This window comes from Kryptolebias marmoratus, linkage group LG4 (genome assembly GCF_001649575.2).
Source record: "Kryptolebias marmoratus isolate JLee-2015 linkage group LG4, ASM164957v2, whole genome shotgun sequence".
Classification (NCBI taxonomy): Eukaryota; Metazoa; Chordata; class Actinopteri; order Cyprinodontiformes; family Rivulidae; genus Kryptolebias; species Kryptolebias marmoratus.
Window position 1 is genome coordinate 6,881,907 of NC_051433.1, and position 21,347 is coordinate 6,903,253.

Sequence of the window (21,347 nt, forward strand, 5' to 3'; positions counted from 1 at the left end):
TTATTATAGGAGTATCTTGAGTGTCAAGACAAACAAAAGGTAGGTCCTAAACAAAGTAGGTAAAATACTCACTGTGGAACAACACATGAAGACGATGATGAAGGTCCCAATGACGCCTCCAATTCCCACCAACCAGGTCATCCTGAGGAAAAGGATCACTCCGAAGATGTTCTGGATGCATGGCATATAGACGCCCATCAGAGTGCCGAGCTGGGGGGCCTAGGAAAAAGGTTAAGTAAAAAAAAAAAAAAATTTAATTGTTGGATAGATTTGTACAAGCTCATGTTTCTCCATATGTTTGAGTTTCAGAGCGCTAATAGAGCTTTTAGCTTGGTGTCACTTGTCAGATTGCCATAAGGCTGACTCGCCAGATGTGCAACACAAACTGAGTGACTCCTGCTACATTTTGGCAGAAATGTGACTCGGTGAAAACTCATTTACCACTTATACATGCCGAGAAGCAGATTGTGCAGATCTGCTACAATTTGACTGTCTTATCTCTTTTATACTACTGAAAAGAACCTTCGCAACTCAACAAAAACAAAACCCAGATGGTCTTACTGCCATTGGGGAAAAAAATGCTTTTGTGTTTATTGATGTCTGAAAGAAAAACTCGTAGTCTACAAAATGAATAAAACTTCGAGATCAGAGGGTAAACATGGGACAAATCGACCCGATGATTGAATTATTGTATTTCTTTCTGCTGTCAGTTTTTTTGTGATAGATTTGTTCTGCTTGTGTTTGCTGAAGAGTTGTCTTTGCTGTGGATCAGTGAATAAATAAAGAGGAGCTTTGTAGAGCACCAGGTTCCATTTCAAGGCAATTCTATTAAAGGCAGTTGCTAAAACATGGATGCTGTTGCATTTTCTATTGAAAAGTAAGTTTTCCTTTCACCTGACAGCTTGTGTGATTAATGTGTATACTTGTTCTATATACATCATTATATCATTATGTCCTGTTGCACGTGTACGTCTGCTCCTTTGTGATGGCGTACATTAAATCTAAAGGACGGATGCGATGACCTCGCACATAACAGTGTAATATTCATCTCCTGCTCAAGGACAGCTCGGTCAAAGATGGGTAATTATGCCCACATCCAGCCTTGACCCATTTTACCAAGTGAGAGTACATCATCACAGAAAAACTCAGCCCTCCCTGCAGCTTCTCTGTGTTCAAATAAAGACAAACAGCAACACTTCCCACACAGAAAATTTCCACTATTTTCTTTAATAATAAGGAAATAAGCTACCGCTAGTGTTACTTGTGTCAGTGACACCTATGTTATGGTTTAATTTTGCCACAACACATTTGTCAAGTTTTCTTTGAATTCAGTGTTTTTCAGCCATAGACTCTAATTATCTACAACTCCAACTGGAACCTGGAAGTTGAAGCCAGAATGAGATCATCTTTTCTGCAGGCTGGTTCCAGAACCAGTTGAAGTCCTTTCCCTTTCACACAAATGAACAGAACATTGGCCTTTGTAAAAAAAAAACAAAAACAAAAAAAAACACCCCAGGTATTTTTTTCCCAGGTGTTGACTCTTGATGACTCACCTAGTTCATACTTTGCTGCTATATGTTCAAAAATATTTTTTTTCTAATATGTTTAGCTGTAATTTGTTCTTTCATGCTTATGAGAAAGGTCATGTGACACCATGATTGTGTGTGGGGGAGCAGGTGGGACTTAAAGCCCCACATCTTTAGTGCACAGATCCAACATGGCTGCTCCCGTTAACAGAGTCCTGCTGGCTTCATTTCCCAACAATGAGAGAAGGTAAGGACACTTGGTCTTAAATATATATATAGTCAAAGGTTTCAGCACTGTTCTTCCACAAGGTTGAAAATTAACCGACTCATCCACTTCTTCTACAACCACATCCTCACAGTAGGAGACCTCTGAGCCGTCAGCCTCACTGTGCTTTAATCAAAGATCCACGTCTTGGCCTCCACAGGCTGCTTAAGGGAGCAGCTGAGAGCCAGCCTTATTCATCTCCATCACATCCCTCACTATATGACAATGATATACACACTCTGCTTTTTGTCTGCAGTATGTAAATCAGATAGTGACTCACTATGACTGTGCCCTTCAGTGTGTGACAGAGAGGATTTTTCATCATCTGCTGTCAAGGGTCCTAATGATGTTTTTTTTTTGTTTTTTTTTTTTCTGAGCCCACGAGCCTTGAACAGGTTTCCATCAGTACAACGGCATTTTTTATTGTCTGAGCAATGTTTACTTTTAATGGAGTGTTTCAAGTCTCCAGGCTATCACTGCATATTATGTTACAAGTCATACAAGCGTCACTGCTGAGCTGTATTTTCTCAGTTATTTATAGGTAAAGGGGTCATCAATAATAAAACATAAAACAGGCAATAATCCCACTGTTTGAAAATAATTAAAAAAAAATGTTCTAAAAATGAGGTCCCCTCAGATTAAAGGTACTTATTCAAAAGTCATGAAGACCGGACACACAAAATTCATAAAGTAAGAAACAAAATCTGCGCAATAGTTTTTTTCTCTTATTGATAATTAATGTCTTTAAATGAAAAAAAAATTAAAGCAAAATTTGAAACAGGCTGTGATAATCACATGTGATATGGAAAGAGTTGCCATATTTGTTTACCTACACAGGTAAACTAATGTGTCACACGTGTCTCAAGCTTCTACATGATTTTGAGGCGATTCAGTCAAGTGCTTTATATTCATTGAACGTGGACCCTTTTTTTTTTAGAATTGTATATTAATATGTATCTGAAAAAACTACTAGAGTAAACTCTTCCACACTGCACCATCTGATATAGTTCATCTGAACTACCTTTTTTCCACCTTTTTTCATCTTTGATTTCATGCTTTGCAACAAGTACCTTTAAAACAGGGGCACAAACATTAATCCAAGTTTAATTAAAATATTTGTAGATTGTTTTGTTCCCTATTAGAGTACAGTAATAAAAAAAGACTACCAGCAAAAAGACATTTTTTACATTGAAAATTATTTTTCTGTATGTCCCACTAACAATGCTGTAATTAAAAGAGTGAGTTTCCATTGGCAGGTCCTTCAGGGACTTGGTGTGTACTACACGGTAGCACTCAGGTGTTGCAGGCAGACAGGTATCCCTGTCTCAGCACTTTGTAGTTTCACCCAGAACTGCTGCCGCTGCAGTTAGCAGGTTGAGGTCAGTTTGTAATATAACAGGTAGGCTATTAAAGGAAAACCTGTGTGCATGTAAAAACTGTGGATTACATTAGCACACTAAATGCCTTCAAGAGCATGTGGTTATTTTAACTCTGACTCTGATATGTGCAAGATAAAATAAAAGATTTTCCTCTTTATTTTACTACTAGTTTAACCCTTTGGAATAATTTCTAAAAAAGTAAAGACTATTACAACTATTACAAAAATAAATTGTGGTTGCAATCAAGAAACCAAAAAAGTTTTTTTTCCAGAAAAGGTTTAGTGATGCTATTTTTGTCTTGAAAGAATCTTCTTCCATAAAAAAACTAATTTAAAATAATGCAGACTATAATTATCTGCCCTAAAAAGGATGCAAATATTATTTAGTCTAACAGCCAAAAACAAACAAACAATGGTTTATACTTCATATTACTCAATGAGAGAATCTCAAAACTGAAGTAGGCAACAGCTCTCATCTAACTGCAAAATGTCACTTTCCCTGCCTGCTTCCCAACACAATAGAGAAGCACAAACCTCCTCTGTTGAGCTGCTCTGTATGAGTGCTTGTGGAGCTGAGTGATAAATTGTAATCCAGACACAACAATAGGCGAGCTTTGAAACATGGTGTTTGTCTGCTCGAAATCCTGGTTGTTACATGAGATGTACAGATAAAAAACAGTCAGAGGGCTTAAACCAGATGTGAGAACCTGAACATGATAAAACACCTCTGTGGGTTTGAAACCTGGGAACTCAAACACAAAAATCTGGTGAACTAATGGATGCAAGTAATGACTTTATATTGAGAAACAGCCTGAAACAGATGGATCCGTTGTGTATGCATTGAATTATTGACCTGGCAGCTAGAAAAGGCTGGGAGCTTATTGAAAGTCCCCCTTTTCTATTTTTATTCAATTTGTGTATCATTAGCTTGTTTGTGGACAGGGAATGCAGACCTGACCAGCGTCTGCTCTCATAAACGCACATGTTCACGCACATACACTAACTCAAATGCAAGATGAGAGGCTGTTTAATGGGCTAAGAGCCAGCAGTGTGATGATTTCCCTGGAGAGTGAGCCACCGAGAGCAAAGGGAACACAAACTGCTGCAGAGCTACAGGTAGGCCAGCGTGGCAGCACTGAACTAGGAAGAAACAGCTGCCTGCTGACCCCCTGGGACATCCAGTCAGCTCACCGAACGAATGGCTCAGGTGTGCTTTATGAAAAACAGTCTTTTTAATACATTCATTGTTGGCCCTGTTTGAAACTGCCTGACTCCTGCTGCCCAAACACTTCTCATTTCACTGGTCCTGTCTCTGTCTCCACCTCTGCAGCTCTGCAGCCACTCAGAGAAAACAGAATCAAACACAAAGTCTATTCCTGACCATATCTGTTCTAAGTTCATTCCTAATTTTTAAGACCAATAAAATCACAAAATGTCATTATGTTTAAAATGTCTGCTGATTTTTTGATAATTTCTACCTAATTCAGAACAAAAGTGAAATACCTGGAATAGATCTATACAGGAGACTAGAGAAAAAAGAAAAGTTTAATTGATAAGGTTGTACAGAACGTTAGTGAACAACACTGATTCATTGAATTCCTAATTTCAGTGACTGCTTTCTGATGTGTGTAATAGACATTTTTATGCTAAACCTAGCTATTATGACCTAGTATTCTCTACTATACAATCAAGTTTACAGACCAGGACACAAACTAAAATGTCTCCTAAACCTCTTGAACTTATTGACTTTAATCACATTTAAAAATGGGATTTTAAACATGTGTTTACCCAAACTCTGATCTTATCCTAACTCAAATCAAACAGTTTTGCTTCCTAAATGTTCTTTTAGAAGACCAAACAAAAGCAAAAGACAAAAACAAGATTTTGTGTTTTAAACGTCAGTGGGAAAGTTGAAAAGCTCAATAATAAATAATATTTTATTTTATTTAGAGACAAACTATATATCATATATATAAAAACATTTTAAATCTTTTTTTTAACATTTAAAACATTTTTTAAATTCTTTTATATCTACTTATATCAAGCCTAACTAAAACATTCATTCAGCTTTGTTTTGGGAGTAAAAAAATTATTTAGATAAAATCATTAACGCTATTAACTTCCATTGTTCAAAACTAAAACCAAAATATCAGTTTTTGGGTGCAGACATGTCGTAGTTTTGGAGCCAGAGTCTGTATGCTAGACACACCACTAGAACAGGCTGTCACGTTGTCAATCACAGCGTGACATGACACTTTTTTTTTAGGTTTCAAGTAACAAACTGAACCTGAACGTGTTTTGTGAAAAAATTCTTTGTGGCTTCAACTTTCAGCTTCCGGTCCTGTGTCTAGTTATAATAAATGTTGATGGGTATGATATGAATCTGAAAATTTATATGCCAGATAATTTGTCATCGAAGAATAAAATCAAGCATTACTGTTATCTTCCCTTTCTTATTCTTTGTTGAGAAGTTTGCATTCAAACCTTCATTCCATCCTACAGAGATCTTGCTGAGGCCAGCAAATCTCTTTCAGAGTTTGAAGAACAGAGTGAAACAAAAAGTAAAACCTGCCAACCTGCCTTGGCTGACAGGTCCAATGCCTCTTTTAAATGACTCACTGAAGGAGTTTTTCCAAGCTGCATGCATGAATCAAGCCAAATTTTTCATAATTTGTTGTTCAATGTGCATGTTTTTGAGAAGTCTGCTGACAGAGCTAATGCTAGCGTGGGATCATATTATTGAATGTATTAAGAGCGAGATCTTTTGATGTTTTTACTTCTGCTGCAGACCAGTGGAATCATTGCATTTGATGATTAATTTATCAACTTCATAATACATCAAAGTCACACTTTATATGCAACGTAGGTTTTGTTTGTTTTTCTAGTTGGCCAGAGAGAAGAGGGATCCACACTTAGCGTTTCATTACTTGCATTTCTGGCAGAAATAAAGGCGTGAAGTGGAGCGAGAGCGGTCAAATAAGGGAGGGAGGGAGTGGGCTAACAACTGAGGGGGAGGCAAACTGGGAGCTTGTAACGCCATCTCCACGCTCTGATGGCCAAACAGGAGCTGATAGGGCAAATGTGTTTCTGCTCAGGTGTTCTGAATTATTAAAGAGACAGCAAGAGGAGAGACCAGCAAACATCAGCCTCTACGACCGGCTGGGGATGAACCAGTCGATCTGCGGTCAGGTTGGTTTGTGTGTGTGTGTGTGTGTGTGTGTGTGTGTGTGCACATGTAAAACGGTTCTCTGTAAAACACTGAATGCTTTAGCCTCCGTGGAGCTGAGAACTCACCAGCTCAAAAATAAAATCTACATGTGTTACTAGAATATTCTAAAGTAAAAGTCTCAGAGCCTCATGTGGTACTGTCAGCTGTGAAAAGTTAGTGTGACTGTGCAATAAAATCAAGAAATGAAAGAAATATTTTTTTTCATCTGTGAATCCAGAGGTTTTACAGCTCGACTCTGAAATACTTAAATTAAGGCTCACATGAACATTTGACAGAAAAAAAGTGCAGGTGGGTCAAAATTGTATATAAATTCTCCAACAAATTAAAAGCCTAACATTTCTTGAAGGATTCATGTTGCCCTGCACCTTTTGTACCAGAGTTTTAGAGTAAGATCATTTTATGTTGACAAATGACGGGGTTGGAGCCATTTTGGTCAAACCCTGAATATAACATTGTGTAAAAATCCATCCAGTCCTGCAAGATGTCATACACAGGGTATGTGTTGTGACTAATTCTTTGTTATTACCACATCAAATTTTAGCTCAATGTCTGTAAAGCTGGCTGAGTTACAGCCATTTTTGTCTTGGTTAAGGTTAATCAGCTGTGGTGGCCATATTGAATTGGATTGACTTCAGAAAATTATTCAGTTTTAAATGTACATTTAGTTCTTCCTTCCTGATAGTTTCATTAAAATTCAAAACTAAAAATGAATCAGAAATTTGGGTATTTAATGCAAATAATTTTTGGGTAAACAGAGCTAATATTCTGAAACAGATGCAGTGTTTCAGTCATTATCTGTGCAAAAAAGATAATTAAACTATGAATCAAAATTAATCAGGAGAAAATATGATGTAAATGGTAAACAGAAAAATAGTTGGAGAACAGTGCAGAACAAACCCTTCTGCTGAGCCTTTTAGCTTGGTCTCTGAGGTAAGTGAACAATACATGAGCTGTGAAATTTCTATTTAGCTCTGCAGTAATAAATAACACAAATTGACAATAAGCAGGACTCATCCTTGAGAGGGCTGCTGCTGATGGGAATACCGATTTGGTACATCGGTCTAATGAGAGGGGCAGGATGTGAGGGGGGAGAGGTGGAAAGCAGAGCGACGAGTGGGATCATAAAACTCCCAGAAAGGAAACAACATTTCTGTGATGGAACATTAGGCTGTAAAAGGGAGAGACGGAGAGCGTCTGGACAAATGTTCTTATAATTCCTGCCAGGTGCACTCAACTAAAACATATTCTGAATCAACGTAATGAAGTGTGCATCAAATTGTGTTTAGTCCCTGGTTTGAAGGACATAAAGTAAATGTGTTTTTATGAGCTTTATTGGAGGAAATGAGTATAAAACGGTATTATTAACTGACCCTCAGTTTTCTCAGGTTGCAATTTATGCTCACAGCCATAGGATATAATTAAATGGAAAATAACAGACTCTTAATTGTTGTTTTGTCTACATGAAATTGTGCTCAGCTTGATTTCTGAACCACAAAGATGGTGGGAATCCTGGCATTTTTACAGACAGACACGTGGTCACATTCAGGCGGTAACTGGTTTAACCATTCGTCTTGTAAAACAAATAACAGCAACTAAAGGTCTCACGTCAAGACAAGACCTAAAATAATGATTCATTGCCTTTTTCTCTGGCAAGAAAAGGTCTTTCCTTTTATCTTCTTAAAAAGATTATAAGACAACAGAAGCATCGCAACTGTGCTGCTGTCAGATCTTAATGAGAACTGGATTTACGACGTCAAGGAAATTACATCTGTTCTCTTTGTCTCGTACAGGGACACCTCCACAAAGTTTTCAAAGTAGTGGCCAGATGGGGTCACTGATAACTTTTGTGTGACACACATAAGCCAAAAGCCATGACAAAATCTTTTTTTTTTTTTTTTTTTTTAATGTTGTAGTCATACATAGACTATTTGATAAAATACTGTGATATGGGAGTATTGGAAACACCTTCAGATAACATGTATAACATGTATAAACTATAAACACATATGTTTGTTTGCCCTCTTATCATAAAGGTCAGCATAGTTAAAAACTGCCAGGGGATCTGCTGTGACCAGTCTCCGTTGTAACCTGCGTGACCTCCAGTGCGGTCCCTCATGTCCCAAACCAACCGTTTCTCTAATCTTGGCTTTCACACTGCGCCAAAGAAAAGCTGCTGCCTTCATCTCCTCCTCTTCACTCGCTCACTCGAGGCTGCAATGATGAAGGAGTCGGTGACCGAGGAGGGGTGAGGAGAGTTAGATGTGGGGGGGGGAGGTGATGGGGAAGAAAGAGAGGGGTCGCTGTGTGAGTGATAAAACGCTGCGGGCTGCGTTAATGAAAAGCCTCTCGTGGCGATGGAGAGATTGCCTCTGGAATGGGCTGCTGATGGGAGAAGCAGCAGCTTGGTGCAGAGTGAGGTCTAATTAATGTACAGAGTGGGCTGGAGTGACGGGGGGAGATTAGACCTGCTCACAGTGTTACCTGAGCTAAGGAGAGCTGAACTTTACATTCAGGAGTACTGAGCAATGAAACATGGATTCCATATGAAGCTTATCAGGCAACTGTTAATATCTAAAGTTACAACCTACAAAATTTTATTTCTACAATTAGGTAGTAAATATGTAGCTTCTAAAACAATATGAAGGTTTGTTCACACAAAATATGTTTGCTTTTACAAACTGTGTCCCCAGGCACTTACCAGTAAACAGTTCTTGCTGCCTTTTTCATTAGAACAATTTATAGGGCAGAAAAGTGGTATTGCTGCCCATAATACACTCTGTACTTTAGCTAAACTGAAAATTGTTCCGGGAAAAAAGACTGCTGCTGAAGCTTTCAAAAGTAAAGAGTTTCATTAAACTGGAGGCAGCCATCTTAGATACACAAGAACACATGCAAATAAAATCAAAAAGATCATCCTTTTAATTACCAAAAACAAAGCATTGTAATATGTTTTGCTCCTTTGGTTAAAAGGATTTGTGAAGTTAGATCTATTTAATGTGAATAAAAGTGATATCTTTACCCTGAAAACTAAATCATGTTAAAGTATTCACAATGGGAAATGTTTCACAATTTACACTTTTGACAAACTAGATATTGCTCAGCCAACAGACAGGGTGTTCATGCAAAAGTAAACACTTAATACGCATAATACCGATTAAAAAAATGAAAAACAAAGAATGCAATTAACATAAAGCTTGATGGATGGTGCCATTAGTTTTGTTGGTATTTATTGGTTTTATTGATATTAATGACACAATTTAAAAAATGATATAAGAGATCATCACAGGAATTAAAAGAAGCTCCTCCAAAACATAAATGTCTGCACCTCTCTACAAAACGTTGTGCCACTTAATTCAACAATTTGATACAACTTATTTTATTCATAATCAAATGTTAATTAAGCTGAATATAAAATACAACAGATAAACAATAGTTTTTGGAGGGCCCTTATCATTTTTTTGCTTACGTTTTAGAGCACATGAAAAATGTTGGGTGTTTCTTTAAAACTAAACCATATCTATAACAAATAACAAAACATCACCTACCAGTAAAATAAGGCTAACATCTTTTAAAAAATGTTGATATACCTGTGATGCATTTTTTTCATTTAAAATATCTTTTTTGCAAGATTTACTTCTGTCATACCATTATCCTTTTGCACAGTACAGAAACCAATAATTTGCTTCTCAGTTGAATCGCACCTTTAAAAATCCATTTCTCTTGTGAGTTTGGACAGCTGGCCTTATCTGTAAAGAGTACCTGATACAGTAAGTACACTGATCACCAGGGTCGTCTTCAGTGATTTACTTCAAGGTGAAAAAGAAAACACAACACCTGGGTGGAAAAGAATCAGGACAAAAGGTTCAAAGAAGAGTGGAAAATTGACTGAAACAAAAAAGGGACAAAGGCAGAGAGTGAAGAAGAATATCCGACTGATTGGACACCTGGAAAGACAGATGCATCAAAGGTCAAAGAAGAGCTGTCAACTTGTCAGCGCCGCGGCGTTTCAATTTCTAAAGTGTGTCTTACATCACATGAGCTGACTCTGAAGTCAAACTTCTGAAAGTCAGCGTGTGCCAGTCTGTCACACTGATGTGTCCTTCATTATTATTCTCTTATCATTTTAGCTTTCCCTAATAGCCTATTGGTATGAGGTTAGACCACAATTTCCTATAAGATTGATAATGCAGCTGACTCTCTGTTTATAATGTGAAATAAATAAATAAATTAAACATAAAACTCCTTCCTGCGGGCATCTCAACAGCCGAGAGTGAAAAAAAAATACCACAGGACGATGTGCAGGGAACTCATTAGTGAGTGGCATTTAAAATGCATTTCAGTAGCACGAACTGGGAGTTTTTAATATCAGCAGAGAAAGCAGAGGATGATTGACAACTTCTCTGCTGGTATCATTTTTACTCGCTTTCCAGTTTGCACAGAAACAATTAGAAACTGGGCCATTAGAGATTCATTACCTGAATCTATATTTGGCAACACTTAATGGCCATCCATGAAGCTACAAGAAAACAGTGACAGACATTTCTGGCAAAGCAAGATACCCTGAGTGTGCAATAAATAACATTACTGCTGGATTAAATGTAAATCCAGCAGGAAGTGTTGAACTGATGCAAAAATCCAAATGTTGAGCAGAGAGTCAGATTGGGAAAACTTATTAATTTGTTTGAGGAAGGATTTTTTTTTTTCATACCAAAACCCTGCCATTTTTGTAAAGACAGCTTTATCTATCATTGCAATCTTATCATCTCCATTGCAGCTGATGTCATTATTAATCTACGCTTCATTACAGCTGTACTGCAAAAATAGTCAAGTCTGCTGAGAACTCACAGTGAATTGCATCAGGCTGGTTTTAAAGCACATTTTATGTAAATATATTCAATTTTTTTTTTAAATGCATCAATACCTCAGTGTTTAAAAGCATTACTAGGGATTATAGAAATTGTTACACTTTTGCAGTTCAAAAAAGAAGGAAAATAAATGTTGATTACAACAGAAACATGTCTCAGAACAAACACTCTATCTAAGTTAGTTGTGTATTGTGTTGGGTAGTTCTAGTGGTGCCCATATTAGCTCACGTCCAAAGCTGAAAGGGCCAAAAATGGGCAGATGAGCATCAGAGCTAAACCACTGAGAAATGAAGGAGCTTCGGCCCATTAAATTACAATAATTGGGTCCAAATGTGTAGTTTGTCTAGGGAAGACATAATCAATCAGAAGAGGCAGTGTGATGCTTTGGGCAATGTTCTGCTGGGAAATCTTAAGTCCTGCTATTCTAGTAGATGATTCTTTAATAGTTACCACCTACCGACTGTATGTGCCTACATGCTGACCAACTACAGTCATGGGGGAAAGAGTACAATATGGAGTTAGTTAGTTTTTCACACAATGTGGAATCTGATATGTGACCGGATCATTTTTATTTTGTCCTATTATATAAAACTCTAGAATTAAAAGAGGTTGTACTTTTTTTTTCTCATGACTGCACATCCTTTTAGCAAAGAAGCATTTCCTGATGACAGCACCCTCTTTCAGCCTAAAAATGTGCCCTGCCACATGGCAGAAATGACTCAAGAATGTTTTGAAAAACACAGTCTCGAGAAATTTCAAGACTTCAGTCTAGTCTAGCATCTGTTGGAAATGCTGGAGAAACAAGTTGGATTTATAGAGGCTCCAACTTGTTTTACCTTAAGGACCTACTAGTGATAGGTTGATGGGTGAGGGTCATTTTGTTTGCACATGAAGAACACATTCATGGGGGGTAATGACCATCAGCTGCTTTACGTTGATTCCAGTTGTATAATTTCTCTCTGTTCTCTCAGATTTTATGAATAAAGTCATTGTGCTCCATAAAGACTAATGCAGTCCTTTATTCTTGGTCAATACCTTGACTGGTTTCTTGCGTGCTGACTCTGCCTCATTGTTCTCAGCCTCCTCGTGTTCCTTGCTACCTTGAGGCAGGTTGGAGTAGTTGGCCAGGCTGCTGAGAAGAGATGACACCATGGGCCTGGTGTCCATCTCCTCCTGCAGAGACACACACACAGACAAAAAGGTGGGCAGTCAGCAAGAGTGTTAACCCTCTCAACTCTCCAAATCGGACTTACTATTGTAGTAGAGGGGTCCATAAATCACCTGGGATTAATGACCTATTCAGCCCCCCACCCCCCCTTTTTAATACCAAGGTACAAATAAAAAAAATGCTCACACAAGAAGATGTTTCTCTTTTTCAATCTGAAAATTCCACTGAGAGCACTATGTAAATACATTTGTGCAGAGCTGAGGCAAATTGTTTTGTTGAAGTTTGTTCTTGTAGCAGTGTGAGTTTTGCCTGCAATAACCTGAGGTTCTAACATGCCCTTCACACAATAATTACCCTCATTAATCGATGTCAGAGCCCTTATTCAATCACCAAACTGTGAGAAGGAGTTTACCCCGTTTCCTACCTACCTTCCCAATGTGTATATTACCAAATCTGTGTGTGTGTGTGCAGAGTATTAGTCTGTACCTCAAACAAGGCCATGTTCTTCCCATCATATTGCTGGCTCTTTTCTGCGGCAGCATCACTGCTGTTGATGAAGGGGCTGCTCTCCTTAGGGTTACTGTCACCTGGAAGAAAGGAAACACACAAACACTCGTTTTAGACCGGACAGAAAAGAATTCAACCAAAAAGAGCACACCAGCACAAAGCATCAGGGAGCATAAAACTTTCGCAGGAAAAACTGCAAATTTAAATGTCAGGTGTTGAACTAAGTTTTTATCTTTTCTTTATGTGATTAAGTAAAAAGAAACATCTAGAAGGCTTATAATACAGGATGCCACCCAAGAGAGAAGAGTAGGTTTGTCATCTCCGTAAAGCTCTCGTTGTCAGACCTAATGGACTGTGCATCCACAATATGTGCAGTGCTATGAAATCCATATGTTCATGAGAAGACACAGACTAGAACATCTCCATCCATCTCTTTCTGCACTGACAAACAATAATGTTCCAAGTTTGAACACAATCACCACTAAAGCATCATACTGTAAGAGAATAGAAAGATACTTCATTGCTCTCCTGAGGGAATTTGGTTAAAAATAGAAATAAGGCACTCTATTTTTATTTTATTTTATTTACCCAAAAACCACTAAGATTAGGCAGAACAGTAATATTATTTAGGTGACAGCTTGCTTAAAGCATCATGACACGATCTCAAAGCTTCTGTCTACAAGTTTTTGGGCAACAGATGGAGGAGAAAACTCTCAAACACACAATTCCTCAAAACAAACAGTGCTGAAAAGGCAGAATCTGGCTCTGGGCAGATTTACTGATTCTCATTTTTTGGGATCATTGGCAAGTTCATTGATCTCACATACGAGACCCTGATGACTTTGTTTTGCAGCTTTACTGTACAACTCAAATTAGGTTTAGTTGTCCCCTTGACAAAAATAATTCTTATTTTAATTAGCTGGTTTCAGACATTTATTGTAGACATAACTGAGGTAAAAGATAGCCTTGAATGTGCTTTTGTTGTTACAAGTTTTTGCCAAAAACTGTAAATTGACGACGCTAGAAATACACAAGCAAATTTCAAACAAAAAAAGATATATATATTGCTTTTTTACTTATTTGTAGTTAAGTTATTTTCAGTTCTTTATTTGTCTGTGTCATAAACCCTTTAACTCTGACCTTCAGATATAATAGGGCTCCTGAAGTCAAAAGCTGAATCAATGTTGTGTCGACACATAACAGACAACTCAGCAAAGAACCAGTTTTAAATTGGACCTTTAGTTTCTTTGTTAAAAGCAGTCTGCCACATTTCTTTTGTTGAAGCTATAAAAAAGCAATAACAATAAGACAGTTTGGTAGATATAAAAGTATTTAAGTACCAACAAGGTGATTCCAAAAGAGCTGTTACCTGAAAACTTGGGATACAGTAAATGATCAACTGAAGGATAATGTATCCCGTGTCATGTCTTTGTTGGATTTTGTTTCCCTTTTTCCTAAAGACCCAAATTTCAGATACTGTTCATTTAGACCAGACATTTCCTCTTTAGTCCTACACTTGTCCACTTGACTTATTTTTAAGCACACACTGCACAATATGCTGTCATGGTCAGGTACGAGCACTAAACAGAAAATGAGTAAAAAAGCAGACAATGTCTGAATCAAAGCTTTGGAAGACCTTCAGAAAGTCTGGAGAACTAATGATCTAGATCACTTCAAAAGATTACAACAAAGTCTGACTCCTTGGAAACAAAGTATAATGAAATTAGGGGTGGGTTAAAACTGTTTGCACAGCACTGTATGTGAATTACATTGAAACTTAATAGAAATAGAAATAGAAATAGAAAGATTTTTGCAAACCTCAATCCTTCATTTATTTTTCCGTCTGCTTTTTTCTGTTTAGGGTGGTGGGAGAAGGGATTCTGTCACCGGGTGAGAGGCGGGGTGCTTCCTGAACATACCGTCAGTCTATTACCGAACTACTGCTGCTTTTATCACACAACAAACATGAACGTGTTAACATGATTTCATGCTGTACATAATCATAGCTGAGACAGTGCTCTGACTCTGGTGAGTCATACACTGAAGTTTGGTCTGTTTGGGCTGGTGAGAGTGCTGTCAGTTATACTGAGTAAGCCACCAAATAAGGACAGAAAGGTGGACTCTTAGTCTGGTTGTAAGAAAGCTTTGTTTCTGTAAAATGGACCAACTACAAGATTTTATAATAGACATTAGAGCTAGACTGATAAATTATTCAGTCCGATGAGCAGATGCTAGCTCACGGCACGTAAAAAGAAATAGATTTTCACACTACCCTCTTAAAGTAATAAATTTAATTTGTTCCCTTTAACATTATTAAAACAAACAAATAAAGAAAAAGAAATCCACTGAATATGCTGCATATAACACAGTAATTACAAAATCTTCTTGTAATTATGGTAATGTGTTTATCCATAACGTCATAATTGCACGCTTCAGAAAAGACACAATAATATTTTTGTTCATGTCTGTGTGTGTGCGTATGTGCACGTGTGTGTCTGGATAGAAAGTAATTATTAAGTGTTCATCTACAAATGATTAATTTTTGGAGTCAGCAAAATTTGAAACGTCTGAAATCAAGAGAGCCAAGATCTTTGGTAAAAGTGTTGCCATTAACTATTTGGAGTTAACTCTGTTTGTTAGAAAAAAATCTCTTGATTTACTGGATGGATTCTATGAAAACATTTTGGAAATATTTATTGTATGTAACTAAACAACTGAATAACAACTGGAGGCAGCCACACCTCATTAATTTTAACATAAGATAATCTTAGTTTAAAACTCTGGTATGAATGGTGGCGGGCGACATGTATTCCTTTAAAGAATTCCAGGCTTTTAATTGAAATTCAAACAACACAATATTGTCGAAGTTCTTCAGCACAATGTACCATACAAAAACTAAACATTATAACAACTTTTTTAAAGTGACCAACACTGCAGACAATGCAGTTTTACAGTCTTCATTTTATTCTAGTAATTAATAAATCCAGAATCAATTTATTCACTGGGTTCTGACAAAGGTTTCGATGCTGAAGGTTGAGCAGAGTAAACTGTCTCATTTGCACCTTCGAGCCTATCTTGAGGGAGACGGCAGATTGCTCTCCCTCTGGCTCTCGGTCTCGTCTTGGACCGAACACTGTGAGACCAAGTTATTTATAGTCTGGGTGCCGCAGCCATGTTGGTCTCTGCTAACAGACGGCACGCTGTTCTACAGAGACGGATCAACAGGGCCACTCAAGGCACCAAGGGAAGAGGGGGCCTACTTGAAGGTTCTTAAAAGAGCAAAGAGGGAAAAAAAGAGAAGCAGACAGAGTTATACAAAGAAACTGAAAGCAGGAGAGCAAGAAGCAGATGAGAAGATGGAGGAGGATGAGTGAACAGAACCAGGGAGGGAAATAAAGGCTCAGGCTGAGAACGACGAGGCAGCCAGAACCGAAATGGGAACCCGCAGAGGGAGAGTAGAGCCACAAACATTTCTGGCTGTAAAATGTAAAAGCTTCTGCAGCATTTAAGGTTCACCTCACTTTGACCTGCAGGTTAAACTAAACATAGCTGCTGAAAGGGAGACTACAACATCCCACCCAAGGTTTTCAGAGCATGTGCATTATTTAGCTATTTTACTTTCAGCGTTGCCTGAGACAAATACCTTCATTCTCTCAACCAATCTAAGCATATGAAGTCACATACAGAGAGAAACATACAGTTAACTACTACTCAGCCTAGATTTTACCTGTTTTTTAATCTTTATCTTTACAATTTACACTTTCTGGTGCTGATAACTATTTATGAAAATAATTTGGCTCTTTATTTAGTTTATTTGCTTCTTTTTACCACTTTCAGTATAAACTTATTTAGATCTGGGAGAGACTAAACGATTAATTATTTAACAAAATGACAAATTAACGAATTGAAAATTATGCTTTGATATAGGCTAAAATGAATGCATATTACAGGCCACAGCAAATCACCATCAGTGTGCGAGTGCTAAATTATACCTTGTCAAACAAATTTGTAACTGCTCCAGTAAGTCACGGTAAAATAACAGTAAAGCACTGGCAGCAGACATGTTAGTGTTTTATGGTCTTTTTACAGTGCATCCACTGTAATTTATTTTAACAACACACTACTGAATACTGGACAACAGTGAACAACTCCTGCCTTTCAATAATACTGTTTTCACAAGGGTAATCCAAATATGGATACTAGGTTTTGTAGAGACAAACATACTTACAACATGTAACACCATGAACACACAGTCTGTGTCAAGTCAATCATGAAACTTGCTGCACTCATTTCAGAGCATCAATACTATGGCTGACTTGTGAATTTCCAGGTGTCCCCTCAGAGTAGCTAAATGAGTTGGTAAGCGAGCAGGAGGAGGTTTTAGCACATTATGCAGAGCATTTCTTAAAGAATCAGAGGAACAAGAGTTAATAGGACAAATACTCTTTCCTTTTTATTTCTTCATGGCTCATTTCTTCTCATCATCTAAAAATTTAATTTCCATCAGCAAAGATAGAATTGATTCCTTCTTTTATTTTTGGGAAAACTGACAGTTTTTAGATCAGTTGTGCTCTGACTGCATGCCCAAAGCAGCTTATCCTCCTCAATCTGATGGGATCTGTCCAGAAATGCCTCATTCTATCAAAGCCTCTCTATATCTATGATCAAAATCCACAGCTTCACCACTCGGAGAGGATGTCAACGTCTTCAAACATCCACCAACATAACATTAAATTTACACTTCTTTGATTTTCATTTTTTTTTCCACAGCTGACATTTCTTTAAAAGTCATGCTTGCTGCAAAGAGGCTTATACAGTGCCTACTTTGTGGCTAGCATGAAAATCAAACATAAAAAAACACTTTGTGAGTACATTTATTCCATGTCATTGCAATTTAATTCATTGATTTTTTTTCTACTGTTTGTTTTTTTTTATTTTTTTCATAACAATACGCCAACTAAGTTGAGCATATTCTTCATAAAACTGGATATTGAGAAGGGTTTTTTTCATTATCTTGAAAACTATCCTGCAATTGCTCATTAGTATTATCTTTTATAATTGTCCATTTTTTTCTCAAAATATATAAAACTGTTGATTTTGTTGCATGAAGGTTTGTTATCTCTGTGACAGATTTGTTTAGGTTTATACCATTCCAAACCATACCAGCTTTATTTATAGAACACTTTAAACACTCACAGGACCAAACAGCTGAACACATAATAAAACAATCATATAATCAGTCAGAAAGAAATTAAATGAAATAGATAAAAATAAAATTAAAAATCAAAAAATTAAAAACAATTAAAAGTCAACATTTCAGATGGTGTCAAAGGCCAAGGAGAAGAGATGGGTTTTAAGAAGGGATTTAAAAACAGACAGGGAAGATGCCTGTCTGATGTCCAAGGGAAGGTTATTCCATAAACTAGAAGCTGCCACAGGAGAAGCACGGTCTCCTCTGAGCTTACACTTCATCTTTGGCACACTCAGGAGCAGCTGATCAGCTGGCCTGAGGGATCGAGACGGTGTGTGGGGATGTAGCAGTTCAGACAGGTAGGGTGGAGCAAGGACATTAAGAGCTTTTAAAAGCAAATAAAATAATTTTTAAAGGATCCTAAAATGTACAGTGCAGAAGGGCCAAAATACCACATTTTTATTTCACTAGAAGCCCATTGCACCACAGAGCCCTCTGTCTGCATAAACCCATCAATGATGCTACATTGAGATAACGTGTAGTTTAATGAGATTTTTTAAAGGCTAACTAAACTACAACCTTTCAAAGTCTTTTTTATTCTTACCAGAAGTCCTATGTTCTATCAATAGTTCCACAAAAACAAAGACATACCAATGTGAAAAGTGCAAAAGTCCATGCTGACCGGAGAAGAGTGATATTTCAAGAAGCCTCAAAAGAACACGACTCTGGTGGGACTCCAACCCACAACCTTTGAATGTCTTCTTCAATAGCACTAGAAGCCCAATGCGCTATCCATTGCGCCACAGAGCCCTTTGCTAATGTTATTGACCCATGTGAAAAATGCAAACGTGTCAAAGACCCTTGTTAAAATGAGTCATAAAATTTTGATAGGACTCATTAAACTATGACTCTAGTGAGACGCAAACATACAACCTTTGAATGTCTTTCTTTAATATCACAAGAAGCCCATTGCACCACAGAGCCCTCTGTTTGCATAAACCTGTCATAATTCGCTTGTTACATTGAGATAACGTTTAAGTCACTAAGATGATTTTAAAAGGCTAACTAAACTACAACCTGCCTAATTCTCACCAGAAGTCCTGTGCGCTATCCAATGCACCACAAAGCCTTTTACCTCCATAACTCAAAAATGTGAAAAATTCCAAATAGAGATGAGTGATAATTGAATAATACTCCGAAGATTGTGAGATAGAGTATGGTCAAACGCAATCTTTAAAGAGGCTTATTAAACAGCAACCTAATTCTCACCAGAAGTCCTAGGCGCTATCTATTGACCCACAGAGACAAAATGTGAAAACTGCCAAACTCCATGCTTAACAGAGATCTCAATAAACTTCAACTCTGGTGGGACTCGAACCCACAACCTTTGAATGTCTTCCACAACAGTACTAGAAGTTCAGTGTGCTATCCATTGCGCCACAGAGCCCTCTGCTGGTGTGTGTGACCCATGTGAAAAATGCAAAAATGTCAAAAAGGATTGCTAAAATGAGATACGTAAAATTTGAATAGGACTCATGAAACGATGACCCTATTGAGAACCAAACCAGCAACCTTTGAATGTCTTCTTTAACTTCTTAATAAATAAATAAACTTTGAAGGGCATAGCAAACACCTGTCAATAACACGGTTTTGAGGTCTATACCTTATTCGTAATTAGGCCGAATAATGGGGGTTCAGATGTAAAAACTTTTGAAATCAAAGATCTGCAGCTTAAGTTCAAATTCAAAGTATAAATAACCTGAACAGGCAAATTGTAAAAAATGTACCTCAATCTCTTGCCCATTGACTGCTGAAAATAGGCACCAGTTTTCTGAAACCCTGAACATGATGAAGCTATACAGAAAAGGAATGGATGGATTCAAAATATATCTTGAATAAATCTGGATAAGTGGCTAAAAAGGCAATAATTAATGGTATCCAAATGCACCCGAGCCTAAATGTATGTTTGATCACACATTTGGTTCACCATCAACAAGACAGGCTTCATTAATTGAAAATACATGAAGCCTGTCTCATTAGTGTATGTTCGGAATGATTGTATCCTCCAGCTGTCTATTGTCTGACAGCAGGAGACACTTCTAGTGTTTTAGAGATTAGAGAAATTTTAATGGAAATGAGTAGAGGCCTGGTCCACTGCTTCGGCTCCAGATTTCCGACACATCTTTGAACAGAGAAATGGAGGATTATTTGGTGAAAACTATTTGACTTTGTTTTATCGATTCTTCTTGTGAAGTGGTGAGGTGGCGACAGACAGTTATTTTTTTTCTTTGTCTCGGAGGACTGACTTGAAAAGAAAAAGCCAAAGAGCGAGATGTTGATTTTTTAGGAGCTGACTCAACAGAAGCCTAGGGACCACTTGTTGGTTTGGTGCAAGTGTGTGAACAAGTGTATATATATATATATATATATACAGTATATATGTGGTGATGCATGCGCTTGGCACAGACCCGATGAACTGTGCTGTACAGCAACAGTGGAGCAGCTGTGGCAAATAATTTCAGTTTATGCACATATGGTTGGATTTCAGCCATTTTGTGTAAAAATAATGAGACACACAACTGCTGTGCTACTAAAATTCATATTTTATAAAGACATCTACAACTTACTCATTTATGAAAATGCAGAACCATCCTGTTATCTGTGAGTCTGACTTACAGTGGAAAATAAACAAAGATTTCACATCACATTGAGCAGAGTGACAGAGGAATTTAGATGGGATTAAAGAAAGAGAAAAATGAATAATTGAAAAAAAAGAATAAGTTGGATTTTCTGGTTGTGCTCCTCTTTGTTGTTCCTTGTGCATTGCCCCAAATCCAAGCAGGTCATGAGTTCACTCACTGATTCCTCACGACTGTAGCATTATTCATGTCTTGCTATGATTGCTACAGCTTTCTCTGTCTCCCTGCTGTTTATTTACAACACAGAGGGTTGCTGGTCAGCATCAGGTGAAGGATTAAGGTCACGCAATCTAGACTCCAGTCAAACCAGGACTGTCAGTGATTTAACATGTACTCAAACAAACCCATGTATAAATCAGAAAAAGAAAAATAAGTGACTGACATCGCTATTTTTTATTTGATTTGGATTTGTAATACACTATACTTTTTAGCTTGGAGACTATTTTTTATTACCCATGCCTACATAAGTTCAAACTGTAAACTGTTTTATTAGTATTGAGATTTTTCTAGGTTAAAATG

The 21,347-nt window shown here is 37.4% G+C and overlaps 1 protein-coding gene and 1 non-coding gene across 4 annotated transcripts in view; both read right to left on the reverse strand.

Annotated features, from left to right (window-relative positions):
- slc12a5a (solute carrier family 12 member 5a) overlaps positions 1–21,347 on the reverse strand; it is a 135,989-nt gene that overhangs the window by 28,222 nt on the left and 86,420 nt on the right. For all 3 annotated transcript variants that reach the window (XM_017408677.3, XM_017408679.3, XM_017408680.3), the window contains 3 exons: positions 12,918–13,018; positions 12,299–12,436; positions 73–219 (listed from right to left, as the gene is read on the reverse strand). In XM_017408677.3, coding sequence (XP_017264166.1) covers positions 73–219; positions 12,299–12,436; positions 12,918–13,018 — 386 coding nt within the window. The remainder of the gene's footprint in view (positions 1–72; positions 220–12,298; positions 12,437–12,917; positions 13,019–21,347) is intronic.
- Positions 18,850–18,939, reverse strand: trnar-ucu. The gene is given in 2 exon segments: positions 18,850–18,885; positions 18,903–18,939. It is a non-coding gene; the product is annotated as a tRNA-Arg (tRNA).